The sequence below is a fragment of the Cyprinus carpio genome, chromosome A10 (genome assembly GCF_018340385.1).
Source record: "Cyprinus carpio isolate SPL01 chromosome A10, ASM1834038v1, whole genome shotgun sequence".
NCBI classification, from domain to species: domain Eukaryota; kingdom Metazoa; phylum Chordata; class Actinopteri; order Cypriniformes; family Cyprinidae; genus Cyprinus; species Cyprinus carpio.
In genome coordinates, this window is record NC_056581.1 from 16,694,482 (window position 1) to 16,714,856 (window position 20,375).

The following is a 20,375-nucleotide window of genomic DNA, read 5'->3' on the forward strand; positions in this document are numbered from 1 at the left end:
ATTCAAGAAAAGATGGAGTGTGCAGAAAAAGTAATGAGGGCTTCTGTATGTGCTGCTATGAACTTCTGTTCTAGGAAATGTTCTTTATCTTTCTGAGTCTGTGTTCTGTGGGAAATATTTTTCCCATCTGTGCAGTAGCAGCATCAGAAGTGTGTGTCCATGCATTTGCAGACCTTAGTGAACATTGATCCGAAATTAAACCCCATGAGAGGCTGGTTTGAAGCACTTTTTATGGGCAGCTCATACAAATATCTCTCGCATTAAAGGATTAGTTCACTTCCAGAATAAAAGATTTTTCTCCATATAATGGTGATCTCAAAGAGCTCTACACAATCCCAGCCGAGGAATAAGTGTCTTATCTAGCAAAACGATCAGTCAAAATTATATACTATTTAACCACAAATGCTGGTCTTGCACTAGCTCCGTGATGTGCGTTTGCAGATTCATGCATTACATAATCCCTGTGGAAAGGTCACACATGGTTAGCATCTGTGAACTCTGATTCAAAACGGTGGGTTATGGCAAAAAAACTCCATCTCATTTTCTCCTCCAACTTCAAAATCGTCTGACATCATTGTTTTACCTTTTTTGTAACGGGCATTTGACTGACTTTGCACATTCTCTTTGTAAATTCTGGATCGCTACTTCCGCATTTGTCATGCGTGACCTTTCCAACGTCACTACGTAATGTGTGAAGTCAAGCCAAATTTTATTTTTTTAGAAAATGACTGATCATTTCTTTAGATAAGACCCTTATTCCTTGGCTGGGATTGTGTAGAGCAGCGGTTCTCAATTCCAGTCCTCGCGACCCCCTGTTCTACACATTTTGTATGTCTCTCTTTGTTAACACACCTGATTCAGATAATCAGCTCATTAGAGCTCCGTGCATGAACTGTGTTCTCATTGACATGGTCCCTACATGGTGTTCATTGCTCCCTACTCCCTGAGCAGGGGAAATCTGTTGAAGTTTAATTTACTTCAGAACACGGATTTGCGCTGCACAACGTATTCACACACGGAATGTGTGACATCATATACCTCTGTAAATAAATAAAATTTTAATTCACGTCTCACACACTTCAATGCACTTTGAATGGAACATATAGGTTCGCTTCGAACTGGAATCATGGCAGAATATCATGTGATGTCCACTTCGCAGGGCACTTATGTTCAAATAGAACAAACGTCTGAAGCGATAAAAGAAACAAATTAAATGTGCAGAGGAGGGGGTCGCAAGGACTTTAATTAAGAAACCGCTGGTGTAGAGCCCTTTGAAGCTGCACTGAAACTACAATTTGGACATTCAGCCCGTTGGCCATCATTGAAGTCCATTATATGGAGAAATATCCTGGAATGTTTTGTTCAAAAACTTTAATTTCTTTATGACTGAAGAAAGACATAAACATCTTGGATGACATGGGTGGGGGGGTTATTCTGGAATGAACTAATCCTTTAAATGCACAAGACTCCAGCTAGATTGATTCCAATCCAGTTTGACATTCAGGCACAAAAGCATACCAAAATATTGGTGCAAAATACACAAAAATAAAATTATTTTTTCAATTCTTTCTGAATAAAACGTAGTTTCATTTAAAATGAACATCTCCCTTTACTGGCTTTCGGAATGCAGTCTTGTGTTTCCTTGTTCACAAATGAACTTTAAAAATCCTTTGCATCCAGACTGCCTAAAAATGCTGTTTAGGTAGCTCTCTAGGGTTTTATCTATTTAAAAAGTACTTGATATGTTAAAAAAATCATAAAGCAGCTGAGAATGAATTGCTAATGTTATTTTTCTTCTCACAGAGCGACCCAGAGTTCGTACAGTGGAAGAAGGAGCTCACTGAAGCATTCACCGAGGCCCAGAAGCTGCTGCGTCGTGCCCCCAAAGTCATCGGCAAGGGGCGAACTAATGTGGTGGAACTGTCCAAACCTCCGCTCACGCACCGCAACAGCAACGGCCTGTGAGCCGCCCCTTCCTGCCACCCTTGTCCCACCACTCCTCTCCATCCTCTTCATCGACACAAACATCCACACGATCTCACACTCTCTCTCTCCCAGCAAAACACTTGTCCAGCAACATTAGGCTTCCCAGCTGGCACAGTGAGCCGCCACATGGTCCATCTTGGAAGGTTCTACTGGACTGTGCCCTGCTGTTCCTCAACTGTTTGTTAATCAAATGCACACACATACACAGTTCCTTGCAACTTGACATGCTGGGGTGGGCATCACTCCAGGATAATGTTAAAGAACAATCAGTGATGCCAGGGCTGAATCTGGGACCCTGTTTTGACCAGTGGTGCAGGCTGGGATACTGCACCTTTTTTGTGAGCATGTCGTTCCTTCTGTGATTCCCACATTCTCCTTGCACACCGGCATGCTCGTATATAGGCAAAGAAAGGCCTTTGCTATAAGGGTCCCAAGCAATGTCCACTTGGAGCTTCTGTACAAGTGGCAGTGTGCTAGAGCCGGACAGTATCCATACCTCTGCTAGAGGCAAACCAGAGCCATGCGGCCTGAGAGATCTAATCAGATGGAAAGAATCTCAAAAGACGATGGCTTGAACAATATCACTCCCGTTGTCTTTCATGTCCTTTGTGGGAACACCAAGGCCACCTCACTGATTGTGCCATTTTTTAAGCATATGCTTTGCACCACTTTCTGTCAACATCGTGGGTGCATCGTTTCATGCTAAATGGACTCGGATTTGTGGACTGTTGTTACACCCGACCCTTGTCCTGTACTTGTGAAGTACAAAAGTCTTTGACAGTTCCTTAATACTCACCGACGGATTCAATGAACTGCAACGGCAAGTGTTGCGTGCATCCAAGTTCCAAGAGCTCTCAGAGGACGTACAGTGTAAAATGGGAGCGTTTTTTTTTTTTTTTTTTTTGGCTCAGCCCTTGTAAACACCAAATTCAGTTGGGTTCCTAACATGCATTAAATGTGTGTACTAATGCATGTACACGATGCAAAAAGTAGGTGTTGTTGCTTTAAAGGAAATTCCCCAACACCATCAACAATAATAATCTTTCACCTTCAACTTAAATTTATTACTCTTTCTCTATTTCTATTTTTTTTTTTATTGTTTTTGTTAATTTTTTCATGGGTGGAGTGTTTCACGCTGCTTGACACAGTGGGAAGGAACGTGGCAGGACCTTTACTAAGACACGAACCCAACCCCTCCCCCTGAACCCACAGAAGTGCAAAAAGTGCCAATGAAATGTTCGACTTGAGACACATGAGAATTCCTTGAGTCCAGGCCGCGTCACCTGCATCTCCCTGTGAACAGACCCCGAGAACAGTGTTGGAAACTGAACACACAGAATAAAAACTGAACTGCAGACCTCCGGTCGTGTACAAGGAGGCCAATGGACGGTTGACGATGCATGGTTAGAGGGACCACTTGAGATAAAAAAAACAGCAGCAGCATCCCTGGAGTCTTTTATCCGACTGTATATATGAATCCTTTCTCTGTGCATTACAGTATAATCTTCTTGACAATGTTTGCATATATGGCGAATCTCTGTCTCTGCCTGTCTGTGTTTGTCCCTATGAATCAGCTTGGGGGCGGGCGGGGTGGGCGGTGTTCACATCTGTCAATCATTCGGCAGCCATGTGCAAACCTCAGGCTGAGAAAACTGCGTACGCTTCTTTTAGGACCATAGGTGTGAAAGAGTAAAGAGTTGGATGGCTTATCTCATAATGAGGTGCGAGGAGGCCTTCTGTCTATCTCTTGTGTTTTTTTTGTAATGCCGGCGCTTCTGAGGGTGAGACGCAACATTGCCATTATCCATCCATTCACGGGCAGACAGACTGTTATTCAGTTAGAAGGTAGGACGCTTGCACTCACAGGTGTTCGGAAAGGTGGGATGCTTGGATTGCGGAAGGAGAGACAACTTAAAACCATTTGTTGTAAGGCTTGATCTGAATATAGTTAAAATTTTTATATTGTTTGGAATGTGATGCAAATGCAGATTTGTATAGATGACATATTTTTTGGAGTATGTTATGTGCATTTATTTTGGCCTTGTTTTTTTTTTTCTTGTTTTTTTTATGGAAAAACAAGCACAGCTTAACAGGCATGAGGTAATTTTAAAGAAGTGTTTTCTTCATGTGTATTCAGGTTCTTTTTTTCCATGCAGTAATTTTCTTTTTTCTATGACTCCTGTCTGTGCATTCCAAGTGATTTGCATGTGGTGCTCTGCAGAAATCGCAGGGTTTTGGGAGTCGGATCAGTTTTTGTAGCCTTTAAGTGTCGGGGAGGTGCCATCCTGAGGATGTTTTAGTGCCCTTCATGAGTTTTATTTTGAAACCAAAATGGCTTGTTTTGAAATATATATCACTGCACTTTTTCCACCACGCTTCACAAGCTGACGAAATAAAATGTGCCAAATGACTGTAGGAGAATGTCCTTGAACCAATGAAAAGCTCACACGATGCTCGCCGGCTATTTCTGAGACTAAAAATTGGTACGTTTTAATGGGCGAGCAGCAGTGAGTTTGAGAAAGGGTACAAAAATGTGATTAAATTTAGGTGACATGGAACAAGTGGGCCGTGGGGCAACGATCCTGCATCATTGACGATACGCCTCAGCTACTGACCGGTGACAGCCGGTACCGTGTTTTGAAACTGCTAGCCCGTTTTTCTCAAAAAGGGTGGCACCTCCGCCAGTCCTAAATAGCCATGTTTTATTCAGGGTTTTTATTTTATTTTATTTTAACGGTAGCTTTTCAGTCACTTCGTCAGTGTTTGCTTAATTCAGTTGCTTGTGTGTCTGTTCCGTAGCGGTGAATTTTGTGTGGGTGAACGCAGATTTCAAAATGGAAGAGGACAATAAATAGGAAGGAAAAAAAAAGAAAAAAAACTAACAAAAATCTAAGTATATATGTGTATAAGAAATGAAAACAAATGAGCTTAGGTTTTTTTTAAAAGACTTTACGATGTAGACACAAAATAAAATTTACTCGGGAAGGGATCGGGTTCGATGTGAGTTCAACTATTTGTGGTGAAGAATCAGCTCAGATCTTGCACATAAGAAGTTTAGATATTGTACCTACGAGTTACAGATTATTATTTTTGTTTGTTTAATACAGAACTCTCTTGCTCTCTTTCATATTTATTGTCTGGTCAGGGAGCTAGTCCCTCTGTGCATTGGTTTACCTAGGGCACGGAGCTGTCGAGTATCTGGGTTTACAGTCAACCGAAACTCTCTTTTTCATGTGCCACAAACAAGCGCAAACGCAAATACTACTGTCTGGGGTTATTACCATTAAGGTTATGATGATGATGATGATGATGATGATGATTATAATAATTATTGATAATATTATTCAATGAATGATAATTGTTATTAAAATTATTTTCTTTTTTTCATTTTTCAGAACAGCTAGGAACATGTGTTGGACTGCTTATAAAAACAGTTCAGAAATAAAAGCCCCTTTTTCGTGTTGCCGTGTCTGTTGTCTCCATGCTTTAAAGCTGCTTCATTTCAGGATTTATCCTGTTTACATCAGAACGAGGACACTCGTTCGATTTAAACGAACTCTTTAGTGTGAGATTTATAAACTTAAATCTCCATTAGCCAACTTTCAGGGCATGTTAAAGCCATTTGGAGGGACTGCGGCCAAGTCTCCTCAATGGAGCTCAGTGTGATTGAGCAGTACATTAGTGTTCTGGAGTAAACAGTCTTCTGTTGGACATCCTTTTCTATCCTGCAGCAATAATCAAAGCTCAAATGAATCTTAAGGGTTCTTGAGGTTTATTATCCTCGCCGTATTATAATATGTCCTTGTTTACCTTGTGTCTAGATGTGAAAAGGCTAAATGGTGATTTTAACAGCACTGATTGAAACTGCACTGGCATTGAAAGCATTTGAACACTCTAGTCACAATGTCTAAATGTCACTAGATAAGAAAATCAAACCAACTGTAAAAACCCATGAAAAATTACAAGGCCTTCAAATGTTGTTGTGAACAGTGGGGGGACTTGGAGAAAAATATGGAAAAGCACTGTGACAGACCAAATCAAGTCTGCTCTGAAATGTCACATTGCTGAATTAAAATGGTTTTTGACTGTCAAATGTACAAGGATATTAGTTCAAAAAATTAAAACTGGAGCCATAACACAATAGCTGTTTACATGCATCAAAATAATCAGATTATAATCAGATTGATGGACTAAAAAGCCTTCATATAAACACATCAGGTTAAAAGGGTTGGTGTAGACCTGAAATAGTCCAATCAATAGGAAAAAATTAACCATATTTTTAGCTTGGTTAGCAAGCTTAAAGCTTGAATCAGATTTGAAAATACCTTGCACACATGTACAATATTGTTATACTTAGAATATAATTTCATTGTCCCTTTTTGGGAAATTTGTCTTCAAATTTGGTCTTCAAATAACACAGCCAGCAATCAACATTAAACACCTATATCACATAGTTTAACAATACAGTAATAATAAAATGATATTTTATAATTATAATGCGTTTCCTTAAAGGTAACAAGCTCAAATTCTCATGAAATGTGTTTATTGTCAGTTACAGTTGTATTGGCTTACTTTATTGTAGAAGCCTCATACAACTTAATGTTAACATCCATTTACATCATATTGTGTGTATGTTTATTTCCATCTCGCGTGTGAGCTCTCATATCTGCTAAATATCTGCTCTCTTGATGATTATGTCATCAACGGTAATTACACATGCGGTAGCTCCAGTGGCATTATCCACAGCGACTGGGAAATTAGCATGCGCTGAAGGGTTTGAAATGCATGTAATGCACATGTAAAAGAATATGTGAATCATATCACAGTGTTCATATAACTACTTGTTTCAGAATCAGTAATCAAATTGCATCCATTCCAGTTGGTTGGAAATTCCTAATGTTTTTAAGCACCTAAACTGTTTCAGCTAACGAAACAAGACAAAGAAAGCCTTTCGTGTGAAACTGATTTAACAGACTGTAATCAAGTCTGCTAAAGATTGAATTTATAAACTGTAGATCATCTTGAGATCAAAATGATTGTATGAGATGTTTCTCCATGGCAGCATTCGAAAACCGTAATATCCATTGGCCTCCAGCGATTCCTCCCAGAGATCATGACTGTGATGATACGCTTCTGTCCTCTCTCTAATTCTCTCTGACACCTCCTCCCGCAGCGCACCTCCCACCCCATGTGTCTCACAGCTGAGTCTGTCCATCAAACCACACCGGCAGCCACTAGCAAGCATGCGGATGCTTGACTTGTGTGCTTTTTCTAGCTGTTTCCAGCAATGTTTTCCCCGGTTCACATCGAGTAAATTTCCAAAAGGAGTCAGTCTTGGACGTCCAGCCTTGACAAAGTCCACGTGAAACTTTTAAGCATCATTTCTGCCAAAGTAATCCGACGTGTTTTGAAATCGTCCACATCAGTGACGCATCCAGTCGGATCCCCAGTGTGTTACAGTCGAAATAATGTTCAGTTTCCCAACCCCGTTTACAGCACTCAAGTGTTTCCCAAACAGGGTAGTATGTCCCTCCTCTTCTAGCCGCGGGATATTTATAGCCAAGTCTTGTGTTAACTCAGCTGCCATGCTTATCTGTGTGTGTGTTTGTGTGTGTGTCCTGCCACTCTATTTCAGATTGTAGCTTCACCCTCTCAGTGACAGTGAGACTGTGTACCTTGTTTTTGGCCTCTTCGTTTTTCCGGAGTTTCACACATACATTACTCTCATTGGACATATTCTTCCACTCCATCGAGGAACCATCACAAGGTACGCCTGTTGGTTTTTCTTATTGACACCCTAATCTGTTCTTTTTGTACATACTGTGATTGATTTATAGATCCCAGACCCTCACAGACAACCATGTCCTGAAAGGCCAGTCTAGTCTTCTGGTGTTCTCCTAATGAAATTAGGGATGTTAGGCTGTTCGTCTAGGCCCAGAAGTTGGTTGGTTTGTTCTGGTTGGGAAATTAAAGGCCTTCTGTTTGGAACGCCGGGATATTCCACATCTAAACACGGCACTGACTCCAGCTGAAATCTGAGCTCTGTCTCCCAGGATCATTTTCAGCCTCTGACTAATTTGTTTTGTTGTTTGCTGTGTAATGCCGAAGCGGATGGCAAGATGTTGAGGTTTGGCAGGATTTGAAATGGAAATGCAATGTCGTGATCCTGCGACCTAACCTTTTACATGAGTCAGTGTTTGTGTGCATTTGCATTAAGATTGAGTGATTTGCAGGAAACAATTGAGGGATTGTGTATCTTACAGAGGAAGCTGTCATTTGCCCAAAGATAGAAGAAAGTTTGAGATATTTAATATATATGATATTATATATAAGATATTTAATGATTATCATATTTAAATGGTATTGACAAGGTACTCCAAAGTTGCATTCAGTTATATTGCTGTATTACCCATCCAAAATCAGAAATTAATTCTGGGGTAAAAAGCCCAATTATCTGGTATATTTTATATTATAAATAATATTTCTAGGCCTGATTATATATTTCATAAAAAAAATTACAAAAAATAAAAAACATGAGATATCAATTTAGATTGAGAATTTGTCAATGAATATCTGAGATATTTAATATTAAAAGATGGCAGAGTATTTTATGTTAGATTTTTTTTTTAATTTTTTCATGGGGACAAATATTTCTTCATCAATAAAAGTTATGTTTTGAAGGTAATACCATGGTATCTTTTACAACATATATATCACAAGCTGTTAACTTTTTTATTTTATATTTAATTCTTGGCAGTATATTTTATATGGTTTGAAAAAAAAATCCCTAAAACATCTGATTGCATAGGAACAAATATTTCACTGTAATACAATTTAATCACAGACAGCACATTTCCAAGAAAGAAAAAAATAAGAATAAATAAAAAAATATAATTATATAAATGGTGCCTTTTAGAGATTAAATTGCAAGTGGTTAATTATTTTAATTTATCCTATATTCATTTCCTTTATTATCCTTTATTTTATTTTAATTTTTTTCGTAGTAATATGTGAACAGTCTGTTTTTGTTGGTTTGTTATGGTAGAATAATATAGGTTTTGGTCATCGTATAATAATAATTTAAATTAAACTGGTAGTTTCCTTGGAGTTTGTCAAAAGTGGCAATACTGAAATGTCAGAAATGTAAATGCTTACAGCACCTCAAGTGAACAAAATGTCAAAACAGATTTCTACAATGAAAAACTGCTGGCTGAACACTGACATGGTAATGAAGCCCAGATCTGCGCTGTTTCCAGTTAATTCCTGCCATTTGGCCTTCATTAGACTCAGCTTCTGGGTTTGTGTTCGTCATGTGTTTTGTGTTGCTGGAGCGGGTGGTCCATATTTATCATGGAGCGAATGTTTCACTGAAGACTGTGGAAGAACATAATCTCTTTCATTTAGTGCCTTATTGCCTGAAGAAGCTCAGTTGGATTTGTCATCAACAGCCTACTTCTCGATTCTTGTTTTCTGTGTTTTTGCCTGTGCAGAACTCATTGCAGTGATGCCAGGCAGTTTTGGGTGGTTGTTAACAGGTTTCTAGAGTGTTCTTGGTGGTTTCTGTGGATTTACCCCTACCCAAGTCCATAAGATATTCACTTTCCTAATGTAGATGTGACTCCGGTCCTTCCTTCTCTCTAAATGCATGGAGTTGCATGTAAATCAGCAACATCCTCAGCTCCTTAGCAACTGCCAATATTAATTATGGCCAGGTCTCCTGCCGTAGGGTATGTTTGCTGAGCGGTGACCTCTGTTACCCGCACCGGTCAGCTGGGCCTTTCGTTCTCTCCTGCTGTATATTTTTCTGGGTTAAACTGTTGGTAAAAGAAGAGCAAAAAGGGAGAAGTTTGATTTCCTTTGAAATGATGTAATGCATAAATGTCTCACACCAGCAGAGCAGCAAGTGAAGACACGGAGATGTTTTTATGTGCAAAATAATTTGCATAAATCACACATCCTGTATCTGCTAATGTCTGTTTCACACACAAATTCTGGATTTAAGAAATCGTATTTATTTAGAGGGAGTTTCATGACAGTAATTTCACATTGCAAAAAAAGATATATTATATTATAGAAATATAATTATTCGTTATTTAATAGTCATATATTACATATTAAAAACATGTTTAGAGAGAGTCATGAAAATAATGCCTCAAAAGGTATTCATTAATAGTTAAATACAATGTATTAGTTTGGAATCTATTAGTTAGGAATTCATTATATTTAACTATATTTATACAACATTGCATATTAAAAACCACATTAAGAGGAAATCTCATACACACACACACATATATGTATCGTTCAAAAGTTTTGGATCAGAATGATTTTTAATGTTTTTTACAGGAGTTTCTTATGCTCGTCAAGGCTGCATTTATTTGATCAAAAATACAGGAAAAAAACGTAATATTGTGAAATATTATTACGATGTAAAATAATGTTTTTCTATTTTAATATACATTAAAATCTAATTTATTCCTGTGATGTAAAGCTGAATTTCCCGCATCATTTCTCCAGTCTTCAGTGTCACATGATCCTTCAGAAATCATTCTGATATGCTGATTTATTATCAGTGTTGAAACTGTTGTGCTGCTTGATATTTTTTTGGAACCTGTGATACTTTTTTTCTGGATTCTTTGATGAATAAAGAAGTAAAAAGAAAAGCATTTATTTCAAATACCTGTAGAAATATTTTCTAACAATATATACTACAGTTCAAAAGTTTGGGGTCAGTAAATTTGTATTCCTTCTTTTTTTGAAAGAAATTCAAACTTTTATTCAGCAAGAATGCGTTGATAAGAAGTGAAAGAAAATATTTATTTGTTAGAAAAGATTTATATTTTGAACAAATGCTGTTTTTTTTTTTTTTACTTTTTGTTTTTTTTTACTTTTTATTTTATAAGGGTCCTGAAAAAAGTAATCACAGTTTCAGAAAAAATATTTTGGAGCACAACTGTTGCCAACATTGATAATTCTCATAATAAATCAGCATATTAAATTAATTTCTTAAGGATCAAGTGACACTTTATACTGGAGTAATGGCTGATGGAAATTCAGCATTATATGACAGAAATAAATTATATTTCAAAGGATATTAAAATAGAAACCATTATTTTATATTGTAATAACATTTTACAAGATTACAGTTTTTTTTTCTGTATTTTTAATCAAATAAATGCAGCCTTGATGAGCAGAAACATTACAAGTCTTACTGATCCCAAACTTTGAACAGTAGTGTGTGTATGTGTGTGTGTGTGTGTGTGTGTGTGTGTGTGTGTGTGTGTATATATATATATTCATTATAAATACAATAATTATTATTTATTTATAAATCATATTTTACTATATTGACTATTTGACTATATATTTATACAATATTACCTATTTACAAAATTTAGTAGTAATAATATTGAATAAAATATTTATAATACCATTTATATTATATAAAAAAGAGTGTTTTGCTAGAACATTCATGATAAATAGTCATGCTAAGATTGGTGTAAAAGAATCATTTTCACAGTGATGCACAATAATAGCCTACAGTTAATAAATCTTTAAGTTATACATTTTTCATACCAAATTTTTTAAAATATATATTTTATATAATGTTATATATATTTTTTTTTTAAAGTGGTTACTATTGTCTTAATACAAATAACATTTTTATGTTAACTATAAATAAACTATGTTAGCATAAGTAAGCTAAATATCAAGTTATCGTGCTGGACGAGGGAAGGTTTTGTATTAATATATGAATTCATAATTATTATTATTATATTCATAATTATTTATTAATTATATTTAACTATATTTTTATAAAATGTTGCAGATATTACCATTATTATATTGTTTTTTAATTTAAGAAAATATTAATAATAATCATAATACTTTTTTATATTTAATTTTTTTCTCTGTATATTTCAGGATTAAATTTGATCAAGGTTTTTATCCACGATTTTCACTCTAGAATATAATGATAATCTCTCATGTTTTGTGTCTCTTTCTCCATCTGCAGGTCCACAGTGTCACTGTTTCCATTTTTTTCTCCACTTTGTGTCCTCCCTCACATCACACCTGGCTGGGATCTCCCTGCCCGACCTCGTCCCGCCATGGCGCTCTCCTCACGCTTAAAACTCTGGGAACAGAAGGGAGGTGCAGGATGGCTGCATGCATGGAGTTCAGCTCAACTAACCCGACTGCTGCTTAACTCAGTTTATTATCCAGCACCAGTTCAACGATTAATCACTGTCCTTTTGGAGAAGCTTGTAGTCCAGCCTCAGCCTCACACAGACCACACACTGACATTAACTTGAATGTGAAAGACTGCCTACATCTCTTAAGTTTCTGTAAAGTAATTCAGTTCACATTGAAAGTGCCGACCGGCAGCTATTTTCAGTCTGGCTGTTAGACATAAAAAGTACAGTTTCTGTGATAGAGGAAAGACTGAAATCTGTGCTTGTCAATATTACATTTTAACTACATTGTCAAATCTAATAGTATCATGAATGGTTTCACAATATCATATAGTATTACAAAAGTACCATAAATGTTGCTTATTTACCTTAACTCACATTAAAAAACTTTATACATTGAAAAAAAAAAAAAAAATATATATATATATATATATATTTTTTTTTTTTTTATATATATATATATATAAGTACTTGGTGGATATAACAAACGTATAACATTTATTAAAACCTTTCACCAAATGTCTCCAACACCAAATAATTCATTAATATTTCATAAGCAGGCTTTAATTCTCACAGTGTGACCCATGCTGCTGCTCAGTGGCTCTCTATGGTGGTCCACTTCCTGATACACATTAGAATGACAGTGACGTTACTCTGTAAATGAAGGGTTTTAACTCTACTTAAATTTCATTAGGTCTTTGTTATTCTAAACTAACCCTAATAAATTACTTTTCAAGTTGTTCTCTATACAACAGCATACAGTACGAGCTTCACAGGCAGCTTAAGTTAGCTGGTATTGCTGACCGAATGCTCTCCGCTGGCTTGTGCTCATGAAGTGCAGTTATTGTAGACTGTATCTAGTGTTTCAGTTCTGCTGGCCTGCTGAAGGACATCTGCTGTCCTCAGCTCACACGTTTAATATCATTGCTTGTACTGCTAACAGAGCGGCAAAGGGCATCAGTGGAAGCTTTCAGTGCGTATATGGGACACTTACTAAAATATTGTGTCTTTAGTTTTCACCCTCATGAAAATTAACCATGGTTTTACTATGGTACGACTACCTATAATAACCTACAGTATTTTGGTAGAAGATTCATGATGAATAGTCATGCTTACTGGGAAAGTAAGAGAATCATTTCTAGTAGCCTACAGTTACTAAATGTTTAAGCTATAATTTTTTTTTTTTTTTTGGTTATATTGATTTTTATATGTGGTCACTATGGTTATGCTACAAATACTTTTATTATGTTTACTGTGCCTGAACTATGGTAAATTGGAAATGAGGGGTGTACTGTATGTAGCTTCTTAGCATACATACTCTAAGCTAACAAACTAAATATCAGGCTTTAGTAAGTTTACTTAAATTATTTTCCAAAAAAAAAAGTATTGTATTGCCATGTTTTTTTGTGCATGTGTATTAATATTCTTAAAACATGATGCATTTACTTATGAAAACTATTGTTATTATATATATACATATAAACCTCATTAAATTTTGAGTTTCTATTTTTACTAGAAAACAAGACAAAATATTAAAAAACATTTGTCATTTTTAAATTATATTTTTATTTGTTTTTCAGAAAAAGAAAAAAAAAATCTTAAAACAATATGCATAAACCTTTAAATGTCAAAATATATTAGAAAATGTACTTCAAGGAGCAAGAAATGCATGCATTTCCACTCTTAAAATACAGGTTGGGTTAATTCAAATGATTATGTGTGTGTGTGTGTATATATATATATATACATATATATATATATATATATATATATATATATATATATATATATATATATACATATATATATATATATATACATATATATATATATATATATATATATATATATATATATATATATACACGCACACACACACACACACACACACAGTATGTATTTGTATATATGTGTGAGTATTAAGAAATATTAATATAAAGTTATCAAAGATAAATTCATATAAATATATTTTAATATTTATTTTAGCTATATATTTTTAAATATTTTTACAATTGAAATGAAAATGTGTTTGTTTTTTTGTACATGTAAGGAAAATAATGTTTTATTTTTGTAATTTTTTTTATGTGCTTTCCAGATTAAAATAAACAATCTTAAAACAATACTTGTGTAAAATGTTATGGCAGAATAATAATAAGAAAATGCATGTTTGCAGTGGGAGTGTTGCTACCTTCTAAGCAGTTTTCATGTGATTGTGTCAGTTAGATGGACAGTTTGTTTGTATCAGTTCATGACTGGAGCTCCTGTATTCCTCATCTGTGAACAGATCAAGGAGGAGAAGAAGTCTCCCGTCCCCACTGCACAGCCTCCTCCTCCTCTCTCCGCCGTCCCGGGAGGATTCCTCAAACAACTGGTGAGAGAGACCGAGAAAGAGACACGCCACAAAGAGCCAGAGCTCAAAGAGGAGAAGGCGGTGAGATCTCACTTCACTGGGCGGGATTCTGCTGGAAGAACCAACTTGTGCCAGTTTTAGCAGGTCCAGTGTTGGTTATTCCGAGGTGCTCCATCAGTTCCAGCCATTCTTCAGAACAACATCTCACTTATGAATAAATTCAAGAATATTTTGTATTTCCCCAAAACGTGTTCTAAAGCCAAAACTTAAGAATAATTTGAATTCCTGAAAAGAATGTTCTTAGACTGTGTGAACTGCTGAAAGCTTGGTTCTCATAAATAACCACGTTAAGTTTGGATAACATCTAACTTAACTCCCACAACTTAAGATGTTTATTGCATTTATTGGTTTAAATTATTAAGCAATAAATCTAAACCCACTATAAATAAGGAAATATGTGACTGTGGAAAAAATAAGATGTTCTGAAGACAATATTTGCAAGCCTTAGAAAGAGTTGCACTTACGAACATTCTTAGAATTTATCTTAAGAGATGTCTTCACTTCTTAAAAATAATAAGATGTTTAAAGAAAATATTTCCAAACTTTAGAGAATTGCTCTTGGGAACATTCTTACAAACTTCTATCTTAAGAAAAACTATAAAGATGCTCTTAAGAAAATATTGCAATACAAACTTTATTTTAAGAAATCGCTCAAACTATCTCAAACTTAAGAAATGAAAATAATATGTTCTTAAAAGAGAATTACAAGTAGGAACATTCTAACAAACTTAATATATTTGCACATTTTTCAAGAATTACATCTTACGAAATGTCTTAAATCATTTTTTTTTTAATTATGTTTTTAAGAAAACTTTTAAGAACTTAAGTATTTTTCAGGAACTGCAAGAATTTGAATTGTATTCATTTGGATTCATTTTAAGAAATGTCTTAATTTTTTCTTGAGAAAAAAAATTAAGGAAGGAATTTAAGAATCACTTTCAAGAACATTGTTACAAACTTATTTTGTCTTAAGAAATGTCCTAAATTAAAATTTTCAAGAATTGCCTTTAGGAAAATTCTTAAAAACTTAGAATTTATCTTAGGAAATGCCTTGGCTTCTTTCTTAAGAAAACCTAAGTTTTTTGTAAGGAAATATTTGCAAACTTTTTCAGTAATTGCAGTTGGGGACATTTTTACGAACCTCTTAGAATTGTAAGAATTGTCTTAACTTCTTTCTTAAGAAGTTTCTTTCAAATAATTGATTTATTACCTCACCATTGTGAGCTGGTTATAGTTGGCTTTACCAGCAGGTGAGGGTCTTGTTTTCATGTGAAGATGACTTACACCAGACTCCCCTCACAGCCCAGGAAACTCAGCGACAACCTGGTCCAGAACTTCTTACTCCCAGACCAAACTCCACCGATACTGGAAGCGGAGATGGCACTACGAGCGGAGCAGCTGGTGAACGGGGAACGCGGCCGCCACACTGTGCTGTCAGAGAAGAAAACATCCTCTCCCAGGAGGATAATGTCACCTGACCCAAAACATAAAAAAACTGTCTCAGAGTCCAGCACTCCAGAGGTCAGCTGGCAGGAGCAGATGCCCAGTCTCAGGACAGATACAGCCAAATCTCCAGCACCACCAACGGAAAAAGAAGTAAAGACAGAAGAATTAAAGGTTCAACAGGAAGTTAAACCCCTGAAACAGGAAGTGCAAGAGCCTGAAGGTCAGATGACTGTAACCCCTATAAGAGAAGAGCACAAGGTGCAAGTGGTAAGTAGAACATCACAAATACACCAAACATCACTGCCTTGACATTCAGATCTACTGTACATGCCTTCATCATGTCCAAAGGTTTTGGATGAATTCTGACCACAGTCTTCTCTAGGCTTTCAAAAATGAAAGATTTTGTAATGATAAAAACATTTCCTGATGTTCTTAAGATTGGTGTATTGTTTTCTGGCATCTGAGGTCAACATGAAATACTGTAGCATGTACAACCTAATGTGACATTTCAGAATGAGACCGAACAGTCTGGAGTAAAAAAAAAAAAAGCAAATAGTAATTAGTTATATTAATAATAGTATAAATATTATTTAAGTATTATATTAATGTTAATATAAAAATAAGTAATCATTTAATAAAATAATTGACTCATGTAACTGATCATTTCTCACAGTTAGAACTTCTATAATTATGACTTTGATCTCACAAATGCAGCATTATTTTTTACAATAATGTATTTAACTTCTATCTGTTATTACAATCACCTGTTTTATTTATTACTCAGAGGTGGAAACCAGCTTAATATTAATCAAGACAAAAAGTAAACTGGGGCTTGATTTTATCCATCAGGAAATGATTATATTATGATATGGTTATTATTTGCTTCATTTGTTATCTATACATGTTGTATTATTGCTGTAACATTTACCACATTAATGTTAACAGTCAAGAAATTACTGCATTAACTATTAGCAAGATTGTAGCAATGTTATTTCAGTATTATTTATATACTATTCTAGTATTTATTAATAATCATTTTTTATTATTTATTAAAAATATTTTCAGTTTTCATTTTAATTTTTTGAATTTTTTATGTGCTTTTTAATTTTAATTTTAATTTTTGTTATATATAACTATATTTAGCTTTGGTTTGTTTAAATGTATTAACTTTTTATTATCCAACTCTTTCTTGCAAAACATGCACATGGTTTATGAGGTACATAATATTTAGTTTTGTGAAGAAAGATATTATTTGATTTTATTTATTTGTATTTTCATTTTAGAAATGTTAGTAGTTAAACTTGTTTATTTCAGTTAGTTCCCAAGGCAACATAATAATGGTTTAAGTTTTTCAAGTTTTCAAGTGTCAGTTACTGATTTCTTTTTTTTTGGTTAACAGTAACAACAATCACACAAATATTTTTTTTTTTTTTTTACAATATGTCTCTTTCTTTTTCTCTCTGCAGAGGGATGTGTGGTATGAAGCTGGCAAGGTGTGGTACGCACACAAAGACGGTTATACACTCGGTTAGTCACCTCTTACACCTGTGCTTGAGTGTCCACTGAGTGCCATTTAAGAGAACAAAATCTGTTGTTAATGACACATTGTTCAGTCAGTTTTAGTACTGTAGTTGTTTTGGTTTATAAGTCATGTCTGAACACTATACCAGCTCTCCCGTGTTGTTGAGTTACAGGTTATTAATAGTGTGCTGTTTTAGATTTTGCTTTATTTACATGTGGCCTTATTATTATTTTTGGGACTGTCCCAGAAGTCACTGTTTTCAGCCCCATTGCCTTCACTGTCTGCTCTCTCTCCCGTATTTTAACTCAGTATTGCTTAAAATATATCTCTTCTGGTGCAAGAGTCTACTCTTTGCATGAAAAGATGGTAAATGGGCTCACAGGCTTATCTTCTGGCTGATCAGATCTGTGGTGCTGTTAGCGTTACTTCAGTTTAGTGATGAATGGGTTTAGTGTTCTTAGCTTATAAGGCTCATAGCTTCGCTAAATCTGTGCACCGAGGCTGCCATGTTATAAGATTTAAAGATTATTACATAAAACACACAGTACTGCAGTATCTTCCTGAACCAAAACCTGTCAGACTCTAAAAAGCACCATAAAAATAGTCCATACAGCTTGTTGCTCCTGGTTTCCATGTCACGACCCTGTACACAAAATATTAGATTAACATTGAGTTTTTTAGTGACCTTTGACCTGCCTTGCCTCTGATTTGTCTTAGCCACTCAGTTGAAGCCGGACGAAGGCACACCGGAGCTCCCTGACGGCAGGGTGAGGGTGCGACTGGACTCTGATGGATCTGTCCATGATGTATCCCAGTATGAGATTGAAAAGGTGAACTATTCAGCGCTGTTAATTATGGGTGTATGGTACACAAACATGACGGTTCAGTCAGTATATACCTCAGTTTTGACAGTGTAATGGTTCAGTACATTTTCAGTTTATTGTATTTGAAACGAAAGACCTGTACTGAATATTTTAAATTCAACTCTGTGTACCGTTACACCTCTACATATAACTCATCATACAATGTGCGTGACCAGTGTTGCATCTCTTGGTGGTTGTGTTCAGCTGAACCCACCTGAGCTGGACCTGTGTGAGGACTTGAGTGACCTCGTGACTGTGAACGAGTCAAGCGTCCTTCACACTTTGACCAGTCGAGCTAAAGGACATCTACCCTTGACCCACGTGGGGCCCAATCTACTGGCTCTGTGGCCTCCGCTGTCCCCGCCAGGCAAGGTAAGATCAGTGTATTTACAGAACCGTCAATGAGGCCTGTATGATGAAACATTTAGTTTGACATTAGTTAGAGTAGTTATATACAGCACATTAATTGTAAATGTATTGATTAATTAAGTTTACTTTTTAATAGAATTTATTTTATAACACCATTTAAAATTTATTATTATTATTTAAATAATTAATACATTTTATTTAATATTATCCAACAAAACAATTAAATTTCATTTTGTCCAACATAACTGAAATAATAAAATTCAGTTCAGTTGCTGAATTTCTATCGAGGGTAGAATTATACATCAATAATAATATTATAATATTTATTATAATATTATATAATATTAATATAATATAGTGTGCATTTTTAAATAAAATTATATATTTATTTATAACACCATTTATACAAATACAATATATACATATAATTTCTATAACCTTATTAATTAAATTAACAATCTAATTAACCAACAAAAAACCCAACATTTTAAAAAAATGCCTACTAAATTCAACAAAAAAGAAAAAAAAAAATATAACTAACAATGCACAAAAAATTTAAATTTAATTAAATTAATTTTAAGTGTGTGTGTGTGTGTGTGTGTGTTAATATTTATTCATATCAGTGATAGGCTATATTTATTTATTTAGGTATGCATGTAACATAAAAAAAGAATTTATTACTCAGAATGCTGTAAACTCAAGATGAAGACGTTGGTCCCGCCACAGAACTGTTTTGTGAGGGTGTGACATGCAGAACATGTGTCTGCTTCCTGCTTCAGGGGCTTTGGAGCAGACGCTGGGAGTCCTGGGAGGCTCCTGGCCCACTGCAGGCTCTGGTGAGGAGGGTGTACGTGTCAATGGTGGGTCAGCGGAGGGACCAGACGCTGGTGGCTTTGGGACGCAGTGGCACAGGGAAGACCACTTCCTGTCAGTCATTTTCGCAGGAGCTGCTCAAACAAGCGGGAACAGCAGGAGGAAGCCTTACCTGTGAGTGCATCCACTTTTTCTGTTGATTTGCCAAAGCTACAGAACAACAAAAGACAAAAGTTCAAAAATTACCAATAGAAATGAGTCGAATAAATGCTGGAATAATTTGCACGCTGGATGGATTCTGTTTCTCAAAGAGCCTCTGGTGGTTACAACAGCGTCTTCCTCTCACAGTGTGACATGTTTCGTTCCACTGAATATCAGCGTTTGTGTGTGTGAATCTGCTTCTACTGACATGAAGTGATAGGTGAACGCTATAGCAACAGTTTAGAGGCTGTTTCGAGGTGTTTGTCTGTGGTCACAGGTTGTGAGACATGATTTGTGTGTGTATCTGCAGTAGAGCGGCTCCAGGCAGTGTTTACAGTGCTGCGCTCGTTCGGGTGTGTGAGCTCGTCTCACAGCGAGGCCTCGAGTCGATTCGCTATGGTGCTCTCACTGGACTTCAACCACGCCGCACTCACTGCTGCCGCCCATCTGCAGGTGCTCTGATCTGTCTGTCCATCTGTCTTTATCTGTCTGTCCGTCCATCTATCTCTCTGCCTATCTCTGTCAATCTCTGTCTGTCTGTCTGTCTGTTTATCCACCTATTCATCTGCCCT

The 20,375-nt window shown here is 35.8% G+C and overlaps 2 protein-coding genes across 2 annotated transcripts in view; both read left to right on the top strand.

Annotated features, from left to right (window-relative positions):
* LOC109093673 (beta-adrenergic receptor kinase 2-like) overlaps nucleotides 1–5,449 on the top strand; it is a 57,908-nt gene extending 52,459 nt beyond the window's left edge. Inside the window, exon 21 of the mRNA XM_042765458.1 lies at nucleotides 1,804–5,449. Coding sequence (XP_042621392.1) covers nucleotides 1,804–1,965 — 162 coding nt within the window. The 3' untranslated portion in view covers nucleotides 1,966–5,449. The remainder of the gene's footprint in view (nucleotides 1–1,803) is intronic.
* A 1,142-nt stretch (nucleotides 5,450–6,591) lies between these two features.
* Nucleotides 6,592–20,375, top strand: part of LOC109097713 (unconventional myosin-XVIIIb-like) — a 43,653-nt gene continuing 29,869 nt past the window's right edge. Inside the window, 9 exon segments of the mRNA XM_042765456.1 lie at nucleotides 6,592–7,753; nucleotides 12,002–12,134; nucleotides 14,464–14,610; nucleotides 15,892–16,302; nucleotides 17,502–17,562; nucleotides 18,275–18,387; nucleotides 18,625–18,792; nucleotides 19,569–19,776; nucleotides 20,114–20,256. Of these exon segments, the coding sequence (XP_042621390.1) occupies nucleotides 12,096–12,134; nucleotides 14,464–14,610; nucleotides 15,892–16,302; nucleotides 17,502–17,562; nucleotides 18,275–18,387; nucleotides 18,625–18,792; nucleotides 19,569–19,776; nucleotides 20,114–20,256 (1,290 nt within the window). The 5' untranslated portion in view covers nucleotides 6,592–7,753; nucleotides 12,002–12,095.